At 41.1% G+C, this 18,553-nt stretch overlaps 1 protein-coding gene and 1 long non-coding RNA gene across 2 annotated transcripts; one reads left to right on the top strand and one right to left on the bottom strand.

The window, feature by feature from the left end:
- The first annotated feature begins 924 nt into the window (after window positions 1-924).
- Window positions 925-3,529, top strand: LOC139561478 (uncharacterized). The gene is made up of 2 exons (XR_011672150.1): window positions 925-1,644; window positions 3,066-3,529. It is a non-coding gene; the product is annotated as an uncharacterized lncRNA (long non-coding RNA).
- Window positions 3,176-18,346, bottom strand: LOC139561476 (sterile alpha motif domain-containing protein 9-like). The gene is made up of 9 exons (XM_071378603.1): window positions 18,293-18,346; window positions 8,141-11,048; window positions 7,784-7,821; window positions 6,060-6,121; window positions 5,533-5,744; window positions 5,173-5,417; window positions 4,568-4,696; window positions 4,320-4,455; window positions 3,176-4,218 (listed from the first exon to the last, which is right to left on the bottom strand). The coding sequence occupies exons 2-9, from the start codon at window positions 10,974-10,976 to the stop codon at window positions 3,920-3,922; spliced, it is 3,957 nt and encodes a 1,318-aa protein (XP_071234704.1). The 5' UTR covers window positions 10,977-11,048; window positions 18,293-18,346; the 3' UTR covers window positions 3,176-3,919.
- Window positions 18,347-18,553: the final 207 nt, after the last annotated feature.

Here is an 18,553-nt window from a genome sequence, read left to right on the forward strand (position 1 = left end):
ACATATTATAGGCATACTATGCTGCAGTATGATTATTACATTCTGATCTGCTATGTAAAATACTAATGAATCATTATGTGATCTTGCAAGACATTAATTCATACTTTACTAAACGAACACCATTGCGATACGTGATGATCTTCTATTTGTACTAATAAATGATGCGTAGAACTACTAGTAGGCAACATCTTGATGAGCTTTCTCTTTTTTTACCAATTTGAGCGCCCTTCGAATCCTGGTGCTGAAAGGACAGCGGTGGTCACGTATCGTTCTGGGTTCCACTGAGGGAAGGGGTCCGTGGAGTTTAATGATCCTCATGACAGACACGCAGTACATTTGAATAGTAAATATCGTTGGTGTGATGATGTATTTGATGATAAGGTTCATGCGGTGGATCGGTTTGTCTGCATATGCAATAGAAGTGGTACGTTTCTGTAAGATAACCACTCGGACAGTAGGGCGAGTGCAAGACTGTTTTCGGCCCACTCAAAGTGGTCCCGTTGGTGATCTTTCAGACGTGATTGGAGTCGGAAGCTTTTCCCGCACTCGGAGCAGCAGTGTGGCTTCAGTCCGGAATGAAGGAGCTTGTGAACATTTAACTCTGTAAGTCTCATCAAGCCTCGGTTGCACGTGGTGCATCGGTGAGGTTTCCCTGCACCATCAGTGCTATGGAAGGCCATCATGTGTTTTTTTAAGTTGCCGGTCTGACTAAAGGCCTGGCCACATTGAGAACAAGGGTACGGCTTTTCACCTGTGTGCGTTCGCTGGTGGATCTGGCAGGATTTTGAGTCGATAAATGTTTTCTCACATACAGGACATGAAAATGGCTTCAGTCCTGTGTGTCTGCGCATGTGGGTGTTTAAATGAGATGACTGGGTGAACCGTTTCCCACAGAGTTTACAACCGTGAACTCTAGTTCTCCAACTACACCACCTGGTCCAGACACAAACAGATCCACACGGGCAACAAACCGCAGGAATGCTCGCAATGCAGGCTGAGGTTCCGATGTCCGGGCACCTTGAAGACGCACCAGCGAACTCACACCAAGGAGAAACCATACACTTGCAGTTTACCCGACTGTGGTAAACGGTTCAGTCATGCATTGAGTTTGCAAAGACATGTTCGTACTCATACAGGAGAGAAACCATTTGCTTGTTCCACATGTGATTACAGAGCCGCGGACAAATCGTCACTCAGAACCCACGAGAAGAGACACACTGGGGTGAAACCTTACTACTGTGATGAGTGTGGGAAGTCCTTTTTATTACCAAAAGAGCTTAATATCCATCAGAGAATCCACACAGGGGAGAAGCCATACCATTGTGACATATGCGGGAAAGATTTCGCCCAGCTAAGTAACATGAAAACACATCAGCAAACACACATCAAGGAGAAGCCGTACGCTTTGACGTTTCCCTGACCGCAGTTAACAGTTCAGTCAAGAGTTGAGTTTGCGGAGACATTTTCTGACTCACAGGGAAGAGAAACCGTTTGCGTGTTGAATGTGTGATTGCAGATCCGTGGACAAATTGTCACTCAGAACCCACGAGAAGAGACACGGGTGAAGCTTCACTACTGTGACGAGTGTTGGGAGTCCTTTTTTATTTGAAGTGGAGCTGAAAGTCCATCAGAGAATCCACACAGGTGTCGTGTCTTTGGCTATGCCAGATTAATTGCTATGACATGCTATTCTATAAAATAATTTCTCCGTAATTAATATTACCTGATTGAACTGATCATGTAAACGTAATTAACTAGAGAGGGACACCACAAAATAATATTTATAGAGCTGTTAACTTCCGAATAAACTCTTATAGATTTAGTAATATTTTACATCCATAGCAGTCACATTAATCGTCATTTTATTCAGTCTCATCTGAAAGTGGTAAATCCTTGGTTATCTGCAAGAATCCTGGCTAACAAGTTGAATCAGCAATACAAAATTGGGTTTAATTATTTATTTACTAAATACCTAACTAATTACACAGAATCACACATACACAATTAAATCATAACTTGATCACAAATTGCCGTCATAAAGAAAAAACGTCCCTAGCGGGCAGAATAGATATGACAGCTTGTTACACAAAGAAAAGGGGCGGGATTTTAGTGAAAGAGCGGGAGACTGGAACATAGGCGAAGCTGTACCATCGTAAATACCGTATCTTATGCATTCTAAATTACCGCCCATATGGAAAGGAAAATGCAATAAATCTTTACTCTGAGCTGCGCTTCAGTAGGTTGGTGGTAGATGGACCGTGTCGCCAACCCGAGTCCTCTGTCCTTTGAAGAATGTCTCTGGTGGTCGCTGGATACGTTGGAGTAACGTTGATGTGTAGTAGACGGGATACTCTGACTGTCCTTCCTAACCTGCGTTTGTAGCAGCTGTTGCCAACTCAACGGCTAGGAGGTATCACTTCTGTAGTGAATACGAGTTCAAAGTTCATACCATTTACAACCAAAGTCCATGCTGATGTTGGCTTAGTTCTGTAGTTACTATCTGAACCATTCTGACATCGGATCGTCATCCTAAATGTACCCGGAACAGCAAGTTATATTTTCGTCAATGGCTTTTATAGTGGAGGGAGAGGGGTGTGTCTGAAAAGTTTATAACCCATGTCTCTTCACAGGGGCGGGCCCCTGGTTGAGCAGAAGCCAAACTTATGAAAACCCAAATCTCTCATTTGGAAGCTAAAATTACATTTAATCTCTTCACAAATAATTTCATATTCAAACATTTGAATTAAACAACAATTCCATGTGAATCCGATACCTCTGACGTTTAGACTTTCCACAGTAGAGTTTATGTCATTCTATCATTGATGAGAATGTGTCAGAGGGCAGCCGAACTGACATAATATACCTTAAGTACCACCGCATATGTTCAGTTGGTCGGATTACCAGAATATAGTTCATTTCCCCCAACTTCTGATGTTCCCAGAATCTCTATGTTAACCAATGGGTTTTCTTATGTCACATCAGTTATAGTAGGGAGTGGTGGCAAAGGGGGAAAGAGGTATTTATGACTGTCATAAACCTACCCCCAGGCCAACGTCATGACACAGGGGAGAAACCATACCATTGTGACATATGCAGGAAATATTTCACCCAGCTAAGTAACATTAAAGGGCATCAGAAAACGCATCAGAAATAAATGAAGTTTGTATGCAACAGGTGTGGCAGGGGGTTTGCTTTAATGCAATACTTTACAAGACACAAACAAAGCCACTCGTAAGAGTTAGTCATATTGATGCTTGGGAGGACATGCCTGCCCAGTACGGATGATAGAAACAATGTTTTATAAATTATAAGCTGTTATATGCTGTTGAATAAAGATTTACAATGTTATATATTTGTATTTTGATTGACATGCTGATCACTGGTATTCCTTACCATCACTGACTTGGCATTCACATAGTTGCCATTACATTTTTCTTTATCGTCTTTTCATTGTATTTTCTTAAATCTATCCTTTATATATTTTCTTGTCTCTAAATAAATAAATAAAATTCTAATCAAACTCCAACCCTCCATAAAACAATGTGTTTTATTTGAAACATTTGTGATTATTTTCACAAAGTCATGAACACACAAAGAAACAAAGAGAAAGTTTTCTGCCCCTTTTTAGAAACACTTCGCCCCCCTCCCTTCATTCACCTATCATTGATTATAGGTGGTTTGTCCATGAATAGTTCATCGATCAGGGATGACGCCAGCACCTCCAGGATGACATAGAAAGTGTCTTTGGTGCTCCTTGACGTTGTTGGTCCTGAGTAGAGCGCCCTCATCTGGTCCTGGGTGGTGCATTTAGCCCTCAACTTATCATAGCCCTCGTCAGCAATGACTCCCCTCTAGGAGTCTGTCATCCGTGTCCTTTCCCCTAAAATTAAACTTCAAATGTATTCACCTCCCCAGCTTCTCATTCACCCTTCAATTCTCTGATTAGAAATGGCTCCTGCTCTTTCAGGATCTCTAAGAAAATATCTTTGCCTTTGGGGCCACATCCTGTCAGGGGCCCATCAAAGAGCTCCCTCATCTTCTTCTGTTTGGTTCTTTCAGATCTCACGTCACTGTAGCCATTGTCAGTGATGACTCCACTCTTCAGGAGTCTGTCCAAGATGGGGTCTACCTCGCTCACTCTCTGGATCAGGTCTGTCCGGTGGAGGTCCACAAAATGCTTACTTTGTGAATTCTGAGTCCTTTCGTCTCTGTAGTCGGCTGGGGATTTAAAATGTTTTATTATCTTTGACTTTAACTGACATGGTGCATGTTTAGTCAATGTTGAGACACTGATCTTTTTGGCATAATATTTTTCTGACCTCTTCGTATTGTGTGATCCCAGACGATTTCCCCCTCCACATCACTGATTAGCTTCATACCGAAGTCAACATCTGCATCTTCTATGAACACCTCAAAGAAGTTTGGTGTAGTGTTGTCATATCTCAGCTTCATATTCTGTGGAGGCAGTAGGTGAGAGAGAGTTGTTTTTTTGGTAGTTTTTTTAGGATATTAAAATTGCTATTGCTTTTTGAATTAGATTGATATTCTGTGGGAGCTCAAACCATACAGGAGGTTTAACTTCAGCAGAAGGAGACGACGTTGTGAGGCTGAACCAATCCTTCATCCGAAGGGACTTCACTGGTTGTGGTTTTCTGATACTCCTATATCCATAAGACTGCTCCTTTTTCTTCATTGCCTGAAGAAGAATAAGCCGACATATTCATACATTACATTTAGTTGGATTTTGTAGTTTGAAACAGATTTCAATGAATTAATTATATAACATATTCTAAACTAAAGAATCTAAGGCAACCATGAGAAGAACTGCTGGGAGATGTTGACACAGCAACACCATATCGGACTCTTACCCCCAAGGTTTCCTAACACCACAGGTGTTCCGGTACTGCTAATATTTAGGTGCAGGAGCTCCACAATACTTTTGAGCTAATATTCTATAAGAGGAACAGGATCTCAATAGTAGAACATTTAAGGTGCTGGTAGTCAGCTCCGGTGAGCTCCTGCCCAGGTCAAGCACTGAATAGGAGCTTGGCTATGTCTAGACAATTATACACTGTATATTAAATGTCAATTTTATAAATCCACGGATATTATCTGCATTGATAACATTGAGAGATGATTTAACCACAGAGGTGAACAATAAGTGGAAATAACCTTTTCTACTGAAGAATCACAGGGCACCAGATATGCATGTAGCGTGAGGCATGCTGTCTTGGCCTGGTAGAGCAGCAAGTCACAGTGGGCTTTCAGCAGAAAGCCAGATCTCACGAGAACTCCTTTTGGAGAGAAGGTTGGATGGAGGATCTTGACGTGGAAGCGGGTGACTTCATCCACTTGTTCTATGGACACACCTTCTACATGTAGAACTCTCACTTTCTCTTTAAAGGAGGGATCATCGCCTGCAGAGATAAAAACAGGCACATTTGCATAAACATCAGGTTGACATCAACAACAAGGCTTTTTAAAAGTAGTTTGCATCAGTTATATTTGAATTATAAACATATACGCCCATACCAAAACAGGCAAAATGTGGCAGATGCACTTCTTCCAGTTTTCCTGCAACGATTGTGACATCCAATAGGGGGCCACCTTGCTTGTACCCCAAGCTTTTCATCATTGCCCTGTGAGGCTCCCAGGAGCTGAATTGATACTTCAGATTGACATGGTCTTTACATACCCACCGGAGCCCTGATACTCTGCACTCGTAGCGCCCAGGGGGAGACATGCTAGGGATGCCATGATAAGAAGACAGAATGGATTTAGTAAGTAAGTCATGTATTTAATTGTTTATCAGCAGTTGACAAACATCATAATGGTTACTTTACTTTGTTAAACTTTTCTGTAGATCCTCACATACTGTATTTCCTAAGTTTTTACAAGTAGTTCAACAAACGCTATGAAGTCAGACTTTCTTTAAATAATGGATAGGAGGTTTATTCCATCTAGTTACTGTTATCCTAAGACAGAATTGTTGGGTAACAAAACTTAAAGCTTTTATCATACGATATATGGTGAGGGACTAATCCAATCCAGGAGTGTACCTGAACATTGGGCCTTCTTCAGTGAAGACTGCAGGTTCAACCTGAACCCAATTGGTAGATTCCTGAATAAGGGAACATTGATCTCTGATTATCACAGATTATCAAACTGTATTTATGACATCATTCTTAAAACATCGTAGTGTGAAGGTTGTGCTTTGCACTTTGAAGGGTTTCTTTGCCTTACTTGCCTTCACACTTTTTTAAACCTGCTTATTCTATACATTAATTTGCACTTTAATGAAGAATGGTTTCTGGTTAGAAAAAAAGTTGCTAAGTAAAACCCTATAGGGTTCTTTGGTTGGTCCCCATAAGGGAACCCTTTTTTGTCATAGGTAGAATCCTTTGCATAGAGTGTAGTGTTGCAGGGTTCTTCATAGAACCCCCTGTAAATGGTTCTACCTAGAACCCTCTATGAACGGATCTACTAAGAACCCTTTTCATATATCATAAGGCTTTTCTTTGAGGGCCTAGAATACTGGTAGGAAACTCCTGGTTTACAGGCCACGTTAGGCCTGCAAGTCACATTATGCTCGCTTTCAAAGTGATGTGTAATTCCTATTGTAATCCAGCCAGAGTGAGGATATCCAACAATTATAATTTTTATCACTTGCAACCTGCGTTCAGAATGACTTCCAGGGTAGTGAAGATTGATAAATGAGACTAAATCTAAATCTAAACTTGAACAACCATCCCAGTAATGAGTGCAATAAATCCAACTACTAACAGATTGGATTAGTTTAGGAAAATGTACGTTATTAATCTTTGTGTAGCATAAGATTAATCAACCAATCAATGTACATGCAAAAACACAGATATTAAAACAAACAATTCTGAAAATCAACCTGCAATAGAACATACTGGGAAATATGATTATGATTGGCGTGGTTTGAATGTTATACTCTACATAGAGTAAAAATGACAACCACACTCTGGTTATTAATATCAACACTGGAGTTATTTTACACCACTGTCAGTTACATGTAAAATGATAATACCAGATATATACATTTACATTTAAGTCATTTAGCAGGCGCTCTTATCCAGAGCGACTTACAAATTGGAAAGTTCATACATATTCCTCCTGGTCCCCCCGTGGGGAATGAACCCACAACCCTGGCGTTGCAAGCGCCATGCTCTACCAACTGAGCCACACGGGACCAAATATGCACAAATATTCCCATATAGGTTTGCTCACCTATCTCTTTTAACTTTTCAGATTACTCAAACTCCTGATGTTAAAGTTTAAACACTGAGTTAAACACAAATGCTCAAGCACTATGTAAAATAAAGAAATTACAATAAATATGCTTATTCAGATTCAGAAGCTTCTTGCCTTAAAAAATATATAATAATAACCTTTTCTTCCAAAAACAGTTCTAAGCATGTTAAAGGTTCTAGGTAGAACCCTTTGCCTTATAAAGAGTCCCTGTCTACCAAAAAGGGTTCTTCAGTCGAAAAATGTTCTTGGTAGAACCTTATCCCTCTGCAAAGAACGCTTTTGTAATAATTTTTTCTAAGAGGGCAGCTGCCAGCTGGGTAATTCCATGTGAAAATAGACAAAATGTACAATTTCCCCAACATATTTCTTTATTGTCATGTAAACTATGTTATATTCATGAATAAAGAGCACAGTCAACATAGTTTGTGGTAAAACGTTTCATTTGTCAAAAACCTATCTACTACTATTATACACTCTATGAATACTGCAACAAACATTAGCTCACCATCACATTGGCACATGTTGGGCAACTTCTCACAGCCCCTGGGGACAGACACATCAATCAGAATATCAACCACACCAAGCATTAACCTCAGTGATAATACAGTGGTGTTAATTTCCTGGTACACAAAGCATTTTAAAATCAATGATATCACAAATACAATAACAATGATATTTAGTGCAAATAATGATCTCCATGAGATGAGTCACAAATGCTCCCAGAGTCACTGTCTCCCCTGTGTAGATTGGTGGGTTTGGACGTCCCGTGTCATTATATTGTGTATTAGCACATTAAAATATCAAGAACTTGAACATGAGTGAGAGAATATAGAGATACAAATTTGAAAAAGAACTGTCTTACCGTCTTTAATCAATTTGATGTCCGGTACTTCCAACATTTTACGAGGCTCCTCCTCTTTAATCCTATCCGAATGGGATGGGTAGTGGATGCCGTAGGCCACAGGACCTCTAATGGTGAAGCCAAGGTAGAAGCAGACGCCTCCGGACTTCCAAACTTTGCTTTGTTCTTCGGCAGAAACTTCAATCTCCTTGCCATCAACGCGCGCAAACACCCTGCGCTGTCTAACCACTCCATTGACTGGAAGAAGAAGGTCCTGGACACTGGGTTCTCTCCACACCTCACCACTCTCCTCTACCAATAGGTTGTCTATTTTTGATCTATGAACCAGTCTGCTCAAACCCTCACCCCGTCCCAGGAAAATAAGGGGGCGAAGGTACCTTAAGCGAAGATGCTTCTTGTATGTATTTTTGTAGGAGTCTTGCATCTCCAGAACACATTTGTTGAGGTCCATATTGAAATCCATTTTCTTATGCTCCTCGGGCCAAAACAGCAAAAGGACTAAGAAGTAAAACTCTGGGGTTTGGTTACCGAGATTAGCCAAAAGATTTCTCTCCAGAATGCTTCTTAGGATTGGCAAAGGGGTAAGCATTGGAGATGCTGTTTCCACTTCGCTTAAGATGATGTTGGCAAGGATTAAGTTTTGGGAAGCGTTATTCTCACCACCACCATCTTTCTTTTTTTCCCAATCTTTTTTTATTTCCTCCCAAAAGTGCATTTTATCATAGCCCTTGTCAAGACAGCGAAGCATTTCTTCTTTGAGCTTCTGGAGGGGTACATCTATTGCAGACTCTGAGTGTATAGGTGTGCATGTCCCCACATATTTGTGGTAGCAGTTCTTGACATCAGTCTGAAAGTAATGCGGTTCATCTTTTTTCATGCTGGGCTTGGAGTACGTCAAGTAACTGTCAAAAAACTCACATTTCCTCTCCACCTCATCCCTGAGGCTGATGATGAGTGGCTTGTACTTGAAGAGCTTTTTCTGTCCGATTGATACGAAGAAGGAGTCAGCGGGTATTTCCATGGTAAGGACCTTTTGCCAGTTTTTATCAAGCGAGACAAGTGAGTCAAAAACAATGTTGGCAACCTGTAGATAACCAAATAGTCCTCTGTTGTTAAAGATGTTTGAGACTTTGGTCATACCATCATCTTGCAAGTCTGCTCCTTGCTCATTTTCAGCAGCCCTTTCCTCATCTTTGAAAGCCTCAAAGGCCTTTTCTGCCAGTTCCAAGATGTCTTGTGCAGAGATGGAAGGATCATGGACCCTGCTCTTCAAATGGTTCTTGTATACTTGCCCCAGTGTATCAGCAACAAATGAACTGTTAGGATCTCTGTCTTTTGCTATTTTTGCCCACTGCTCCGCTTCAACATATTCCCTCATCCTAATGTAAAAGAAACGAGCAAGAGCTTGAGGAAAAAATGGGTTTTGCGTGATTGTCTCTGAAGCTAATCGCAAAACAGATACACAATTGCTTTTGGATTCTTTGGCTTCAATATCGTGAATCAACCTGGAAAACGTGTCTGTCCTCTCTTCTCCCATTTCCCTTTTTGTTAGCTTGTTTTGTAAAGCACATTTTTGGGAAAACAGATCCTGTGTTTCATGTCCTGTATTCTGCTGATGGTCCACTGTGATTTCCCTCTTAGTTAGCATGTCTTTGATGACAGGCATCAAATGTTGCTGCACCTCTTCTCCACAAAAGTCTATCAGAAATGCCGTTGCTGTATCACTCCTGGTCACACCTGCCGTAGCCAGTACCTTAACACACTGCTGTGCAATCAGTGAGTGAGCCATGCGGACATGTTTGTCTTGTCCCTGTCGTGCAGGGAATGTCACTATCAGATGAGTGAAAGGCTCCATTCGCTGCTCAAAGGAAGGACCTCCATAAATGGGATCTGGAGGGCCAAGGAATGCCTGACATGGAGACTGCAGAAGGTGGGATCCAGGGACGTAGGCATTCACCAGTGATAAGAATGCAAGAAGCTGGGAATTTTTAGGTCTTCCTTTTTTCCTGACATTTAAAAAGGCACACGTTTCTTTAACATAATCTCCACTGAAATTTTCTCGCATTATGTTAAAGCCATGAAACTGTTTGTGTTCATTGCTGTAGCTTCGACTGATCTCAATCTGTTTCTCCTCAAACTGTTTTTTCTCTGCTTCAGAAAGTTCCGTCCTGAGAATAACATTTCTTGAGTTGTTACGGTCCTCTTGTTTGATAACTGCCTTACGCACACAGTTTAAAATTATGACCACAGGCCTGTGGGTCGTGATGTTTGTCTCTGCAATCTCTTTCATGATGGCATCCTGCAGATTCTCCAGAATACGCTCATCTTCCAGCAGTAAGAGCACAGTGTTCTGCGGGCCTTGATCGCCTGCAGTGAAAAGGTGAATCACCTGCCTGGCGATAGCGGTGATATCTGAGGTAGCACCTGTAAGAAAAGCACATCTGAGCTTTTTACGCATATCCCAGAGCACCTGCTTGGCCAGAGTGGTTCCTCCGCTGCCTGGCTGATGCAGCAGATTCATGGTAGAAGTCAGGTCACCCTTACACTGTTTCTTAATATTTTGTATCAGCTCAGTGTATCCGTCTCTTTTGATAAAGGGGGTTGTATTATCAGCTGACGTTGCCCTTTCAGCCCAGTAGAAGTTAAGCCATTGAGGTGGGGCTCCTCTGTAAAAATCTACCTCGGTCTCCTTAGCTACTGCGGAGTCTATGTCCTCTTCTTCAAATGCATCTGAGTACAAAACATCCAGAAGTGAAATGGAATCCCTGATTTGACTTCCAACAAAACTTTCACGATGACGGGCATTGGACAGGGATGACCCCGTGTTGTGTGCCATCTTTGTTGTCTCCGGTCCAAAGCTTAACCAGTGTTCTGAATATTAGTTGTACTTCATGTGGTGGTATGGACTCTGAGAAAGGAGATGTTGAAGGTCATTAATGGTTATAAACAAAAGGCTGATTACAATATATCTTTGAATTTGTTGGAGTTTCATTTATATAGCTGATAAGTTGGACATTGGTTGGATTTATCTACTGACACTGCATGGCGCTGACAAATACAGACTATGTTTTGCTTCTTGTTGCTACTCTCTCTAATAAATAGGCATCTATTGTAGCAACCCAACACCTAGCGACCTTGTGAAGAGGTTTGGATCTCTTCATGTAATGGCTAAGGTGTTGGGTTGAATGTCGTGGGACCCGAGGTTATGTCCCGGGCAGGGCTACCCCCGAACTCAGTGCATTGGTGTCAGAAGTTGGATGGCACCTGAGGCCATCGGAGGGGCATGTACACATGAGGGACGTGGTATAGGGAAGCATGGGGACACACTGTCCCAAGGAACGGGTAAGTGTTGTGAACTTAAACCAACATCTAACGATGGCTGGGTTGACCGTCATGTGACTGTCCAGAAATCCAGACATGTTTTGTGCTAAAGTTCCACTCCTTGAGCTCCGTGTCGTACATTAGCAAGAAAAAGTATGTGAACCCTTTGGAATTACCAGGATTTCTGCATAAATTGGTAATAAAATTTGATCTGACATTCATCTAAGTCACAACAATAGACACACACAGTGTGTTTAAACTAATAGCACACAAACTATTTTAAGTTTTCATGTCTTTATTGAACACACCGTAAACATTCACAGTGCAGGGTGGGTAAAAGTATGTGAACCCTTGGATTTAATAACTGGTTGACCCTCCTTTGGAAGCAATAACCTCAACCAAACATTTTCTGTAGTTGCAGATCAGACTTGCACAACGGTCAGGAGGAATATTGGACCATTACTCTTTACAAAACTGTTTCAGTTCAGCAATATTCTTGTGATGTCTGGTGTGAACCTCTCTCTTGAGGTCATGTCACTGCATCTCAATCGGGTTGAGGTCGGGACTCTGACTGGGCCACTCCAGAAGGTGTATTTTTGATTTGGGTCATTGTCCTGTTGCAACACACAAATTCTGTTGACATTCAACTGGCGGACAGATAGCCTTACATTCTCCTGCCAAAAGTCTTGATAAACTTGGGAATTCATTTTTTCGTCGATGATAGCATGCTGTCCAGGCCCTGTTGCAGCAAAGCAGCTTCAAACCATGATGCTCCCTCCACCATACTTTACAGTGGGAATGAGGTTTTGATGTTGGTGTGCTGTGCCTTTTTTTCTCCACACATAGTGCTGTGTGTTCCTTCCAAACAACTCAACTTTAGTTTAATCTGTCCACAGAATATTTTGCCAGTGGCGCTGTGGAACATCCAGGTGCTCTTTTACGAACTTCAGATGTGCAGCAATGGGTTTTTTGGACAGCAGTGGCTTCTTCCGTGGTGTCCTCCCATGAACACCATTCTTGTTTAGTGTTTTACGTATCGTAGACTCGTCAACAGAGATGTTAGCATGTTCTAGAGATTTCTGTAAGTCTTTAGCTGACACTGTAGGATTCTTCCTAACCTCATTGAGCATTCTGCACTGTGCGCTTGCAGTCATCTTTGCAGGACGGCCAGTCCTAGGGAGAGTAGCAACAGTGCTGAACTCTCTCCATTTATAGACAATTGTTTTACAGTGGACTGATGAACATCAAGGCTTTTAAGAGACACTTTTGTAACCCTTTCCAGCATTATGCAAGTCAACAATTCTTGATCTTAGGTCTTCTGAGGTCTGTTTTGTTCGAGGCATGGTTCACATCAGGCAACGCTTGTGCATAGCAAACTCAAATTTTGTGAGTGTTTTGTATAGGGCACGGCAACTCTAACCAACATCTCCAATCTCATCTCATTGATTGGACTCCAGGTTAGCTGACTCCTGACTCCAGTTAGCTTTTGGAAAAGTCATTAGCCTTGGGGTTTCCAACCTACACTGTGAAATTTTAACTGATGTATTCAAAATAGACAAGAGGAATACACTCATTTGTGTGTTATTAGTTTTAGCACACTGTGTGTGTCTATTGTTGTGACTTAGATGAAGGTCAGATCAAATTTTACGACCAATTTATGCAGAAATCCAGGTAATTTCAAAGGGTTCACATACTTTTTCTCGCCACTGTATGTCAAACATTTGTTAAGACAAGTAGTGGAATGTTGGCACAAACAGACTGGTCCCTTAGCTAGATCTGAGGGATGATCTAAATTAATAAAACACATAATCTTGTTTAGCAGGTCTTAACCCTCTCTTTGAAATGTTACACTTCATGGGTAGGGCCTTCCCAATTTGCACAAACTGGTTCAATCAATCCTGTTTAAATGTAATTTTTCAATGTATTGTGACGTGGAATGTATGTGTAAAATACATTGGATTTGCAAGTCATCAACATTGTTTTGAGCATAACATTTTCACCACAGGATTATGTCATTATTGTAACCAATTTTCAACATAGGTAAGTAAACCTTGTATAAAATATGTTGACTTTGAACCTTTGAAAAAACGTCAGATCTTCAAAGTCATATCCACTATCGTAAATCCAACATATAAATGATTACGTTATAGACAAACTGAAATTAAATCCCGACTAAGTCAGTGGAGCAGATGGAACTATCAAAGCAGAAGATACAGTACATGTCTTTGAAATGTTGATATTTGGTTGTGTTGACAACCAAACATAATTCAGTATCACTTTTGCAATAAAGTAAATAGCCTATTAACTTGTTGACAAGTTAACAAATGATATGTTGGATTCACATCTCCAACTGAACAACATTTTTTTTTTTTATTATCCAAGCAGTAGATACATCTCCTTCAAATGTTGATAATTGGTTACGTCAATAGTTTTTTTATTTGTTATTTTTTATAGGGGGTAGATCAGCTTTAATATTGCAGATAGATTGTAGCTTCCATCAATGTAATTGTCTGCATCATTTCCAATCCCCCATATATTTTTGGGGTAAATATAAATATTTATATATATATATACACATACCCACATATATATAAATATACATATATACACATACATATATATATACTTTTAAAATATATTTTCCTTTATTATTTTGCACAAACCTGTCTCAACATCAACAGTGAAGAAGCGACTCCGGGATGCTGGTCTTCTAGGCAGAGATGCAAAGAAAAAGCCATATCTCAGACTGGCCAATAAAAAGAAAAGATTAAGATGGGCAAAAGAACACAGACACTGGACAGAGGAACTCTGCCTAGAATTCCAGCATCCCGGTGTTGCCTCTTCACTGTTGACGTTGAGACTGGTGTTTTGCGGGTACAATTTAATGAAGCTGCCAGTTGAGGACTGCCAAGCATCGGCTGGAGTGGTGTAAAGCTCGCCGCCATTGGACTCTGGAGCAGTGGAAACGCCTTATCTGGAGTAATGAATCACGTTTCACCATCGGGCATTCCGAAGAACGAATTTGGGTTTGGCGGATGCCAGGAGAATGCTACCTGCCCGAATGCATTGTGCCAACTGTAAAGTTTGGTGGAGGGTCTATGGCTGTTTTTCATGGTTCGGGCTAGGCCCCTTAGTTCTAGTGAAGGGAAATCTTAACACTACAGCATAGACGATTCCGTGCTTCCAGCTTTTGTGGCAACAGCTTGGGGAAGGCCCTTTCCCGTTTCAGCATGACAATGCCCCCGTGCTCAAAGCGAGGTCCATACAGAAATAGTTTGTCGTGATCAGTGTGGAAGAACTTGACTGGCCTGCACAGAGCCCTGACCTTAACCCCATTGAACACCTTTGGGATGAATTGGAATGCCGACTACAGGCCAGGCCTATTCGCCCAACATCAGTGCCCAACCTCATCAATGCTCTTGTGGCTGAATAGAAGCAGCAATTGTCCGAAATCTAGTGGAAAGCCTTCCCAGAAGAGTTGAGGCTGTTATAGCAGCAAAGGGGGATCAACTCCATATTAATGCCCACAGAGCTACAGAAGTGTTTGTCAGACCAGGAGACATCTGAAAATTGGTCTTCGAAATCGTCTGTAGTGTCCGAATAGTTTGATAATAATATGACCCCACCATCGAAAGGTGAGACTCTCATGAACACGTACGTTGGTTGTTTTGCTCTAGGATGCCCTAGAGCCTCATAAGACTCGTCTGAAAGTAGCCAGGTACCAGTTTAAAAAATGAATGGAAGTACATTGCATTCGGAAAGTATTCAGACCCCTTTTTCCACATTTTACTACATTACAGCCTTATTCTAAACTGGATTAAATAAGTAAACTTCCTCATCAATCTACACACAATAACCCATAATGACAAAGTGAAAACAGGTTAAGAAATGTTTGCAAATTGATTAAAAATAAAAAGTATATAAATACTTATTTACATAAGTATTGAGACCCTTTGCTATGAGACTTGAAATTGATCTCAGGTGCATCCTGTTTCCATTCATCATCCTTGAGATGGTTGTACAACTTGATTGGAGACCACCTGTGGCAAATTCAATTGATTGGACATGACTTGGAAAGGCACACACCTGTCTATATAAGGTCCCACAGTTGACAGTGCATGTCAGAGCAAAAACCAAGCCACGAAGGAATTGTCCGTAGAGCTCCGAGACAGGATTGTGTCAAGGCACAGATCTTGGGAAGGGTACCAACAATTGTCTGCAGCATTGAAGGGCCCCAAGAACACATTGGCCTCCATCATTCTTAAATGGAAGAAGTTTGGAACCACCAAGACACTTCCTAGAGCTGGCCACCCGGCCAAACTGAGCAATCGGGGGAGAAGGTCCTTGGTCAGGGAGGTGACCAAGTACCCGATGGTCACTCTGACAGGGCTCTAGAGTTCCTTTGTGGAGATGGGAGAACCTTACAGAAGGACAACCGTCTCTTCAGCACCACCATTCAGGTCTTTATGATAGTGACCAGATGGAAGCCACTTCTCAGTTAAAGGCACATGGCAGCTCGCTTGGATTTTGCCTAAAGGCACGTAAAGGACTCTCAGACCATGAGAAACATAATTATTTGGCCTGAATGCCAAGCGTCACGTACTTGATGAAAACCTGCTCCAAAGCGCTCAGGACCTCAGACTGGGGCGAAGGTTCACCTTCCAACATGAAAATGACCTTAAGCAAACAGCCAAGACAACGCAGGAGTGGCTTTGGGACAAGTCTCTTGTCCCTGGCCCAACCAGAGCAAGGACTCAAACCCGATCAAACTTCTCTGGAGAAACTTGAAAATAGCTGTGCATCGACGCTCCCCATCCAACCTGACAGAGCTTGACAGGATCTGCAGATTAGAATGAGCTAAACTCCCCAAATACAGGTGTGCCAAGCTTGTAGCATCATACCCAAGAAGACTCAAGGCTGTAATCACTGCCAAAGGTGCTTCAACAAAGTACTGAGTAAAGAGTCTGAATACTGATGTAAATGGGATATTTCATTTATTTAGTTATTTATACATCTGCAACAATTTCTGAAAACCTGTTTTTGCTTTGTTATTATGGGGTATTGTGTGTAGATTGATGAGGGGGAAAAACTATTAAATCTATTTTAGAGTAAGGCTGTAACGTTACAAAATGTGGAAAAAGTCAAGGGGTCTGAATACTTTCCAAATGCACTGTATATATGGAAGTAGTTTAGTGCCAAAAAATGGGTGACATATGGGTCACAAAATGTTTTATATAATTTCCTGATCTTTCTTATATCACTCAGACACTTCAAAACAAATTTCCTGTTTGTTTTTTGACTATCTGGTCACGCCTCCAATGGACGGGCCTCTGCACACAAGCCTACAGTAAATCATTCAGGCCAGCGCCATAGACAAAGAATACAGGGAAGAAACCACAATTTCGGCTACCTACCAATAGGCTGCTATAGCCCACATAAATATTACGCTTGTCATTCTATCGTTTTCATGGAATTTTAGTGGTAATTAGGCCTAAATACACTGAACAGAAATATAAGTATTTGTCCCATGTTTCATGAGATGAAATAAAAAATCTCAGAAAATGTTCCATACGCAGAAGAAGTGTATCGCTCTCAAATTTTGTGAACAAAATTGTTTACATCCTTGTTAGTGAGCATTTCTCCTTTGCCAAGATAATCCATCCACCTGACAGGTGTGGCATATCAAGAAGCTGATTAAACAGCATGATCATTACACAGGTGCACCTTGTGCTTGGGACACTAAAATACCACTCTAAATGTGCAGTTTTTTCATACAACACAATGCCACAGATGTCTGAAATTTTGCGGGAGCGTGTAATTGGCATGCTGACTGCAGGAATGTCCACCAGAGCTGTTGCCAGAGAATACATTTTTATTTATCTAACATAGACTGCCTCCAACAAAATGTTTGAGAAATTGGCAGTACGTCCAACCGGCATTGTAACCAAGCCAGCCCAGGACCTCCACATCCGGCTTCTTCACCTGCAGGACCGTCTGAGACCAGCCACCCTGACAGTATTTCTGTCTGTAATAAACCCCCTTTGTGGGGAAAAACTCATTCTGAATGTCTGGGCCTGGCTCCCCAGTGGTTGGGCCTTGCTCCCAAGTGGTTAGGCCTATGCCCTCCCAGGCCCACCCATGGCTGCGCCCCTGCCCAGTCATGTGAAATCCATAGATTAGGGCCTAATTCATTTATTTCAATTGACTGATTTCTTTATTTGATCTGTAACTCAGTAAAATCGTTGAAATTGTTGCATATTGTGTTTATATTTTTGTTCAGTATAGTTTGCCATGTATGAACATGTTATTCAATGCGTTTCTATGGACTAAGGCCAAATTCAATGTTTAATCAAATAATTGTTTTATAAAAATCAAAATTTTTCTTCCCTACAGGGGTCCTAAAAATCCAAATCAAATAGCAAAATGATCCATGGTATGACCATCTTAAAATAATTCCATATGTTAGCTTAGCAGAACTCCCATTAGACTTGTAGGGGTTAATTGATACATAAATACATTGATTCTGTTAGAAGTTTGGCCCTGTCCATATAGGCCAATAACCTCCAGTGTAAAGTTAATCAATCATCTTATAATTCTGCATGTTGTCGACTAATGGCTCAATTCAATCCGTAATGCTGAAGTTCTGCGTTACAGCATGATTTGAATTTAAAGGCAATGTTCCCGTGTTCGTGTAGACTACATTCACAGTAAATGCTGCATGACTCGGCTCAACCACAAATTACCTTTACATTTTAAGTGCGCTATAGCACTGAAGTTCGGCAATACAAATGTATACCAATACAAAATGGAAAATATAGGCATTGTCGTTACCTTTGTCTGTTTGAAGACGGTTCTATCTTTTTTGTGGGAATCACAGCCGAATCTGCAAAGGAACGCATGATATCACAGTTACATTATCTGTAAAACTTCAGAGAATCAATTACTTTTATCTGAAATAAGGTTAATCTAAAGGTACAACCTTTGTATTGCATGCATTTTCTGGTTAATACTCGTAGGTTGCTATTTTATTACCTGTCTTGGTTCCTGTAATGCAATGGCTGACCCTGGATGATGTGTCCTTTTATAGTCAAA

This window comes from Salvelinus alpinus, chromosome 31 (genome assembly GCF_045679555.1).
Source record: "Salvelinus alpinus chromosome 31, SLU_Salpinus.1, whole genome shotgun sequence".
In the NCBI taxonomy this organism is placed as follows: domain Eukaryota; kingdom Metazoa; phylum Chordata; class Actinopteri; order Salmoniformes; family Salmonidae; genus Salvelinus; species Salvelinus alpinus.

Coding starts and splice junctions, on each gene's coding strand:
- LOC139561476 (XM_071378603.1), bottom strand. CDS start 10,976: ATGGCACACAACACGGGGTCATCCCTGTCCAATGCCCGTCATCGTGAA. Junction 6,122..7,783: donor CAACATGTGCCAATGTGATG/GTGAGCTAATGT, acceptor TCCCTTATTCAG/GAATCTACCAATTGGGTTCA. Junction 5,745..6,059: donor GAAGAAGGCCCAATGTTCAG/GTACACTCCTGG, acceptor TGGCATCCCTAG/CATGTCTCCCCCTGGGCGCT.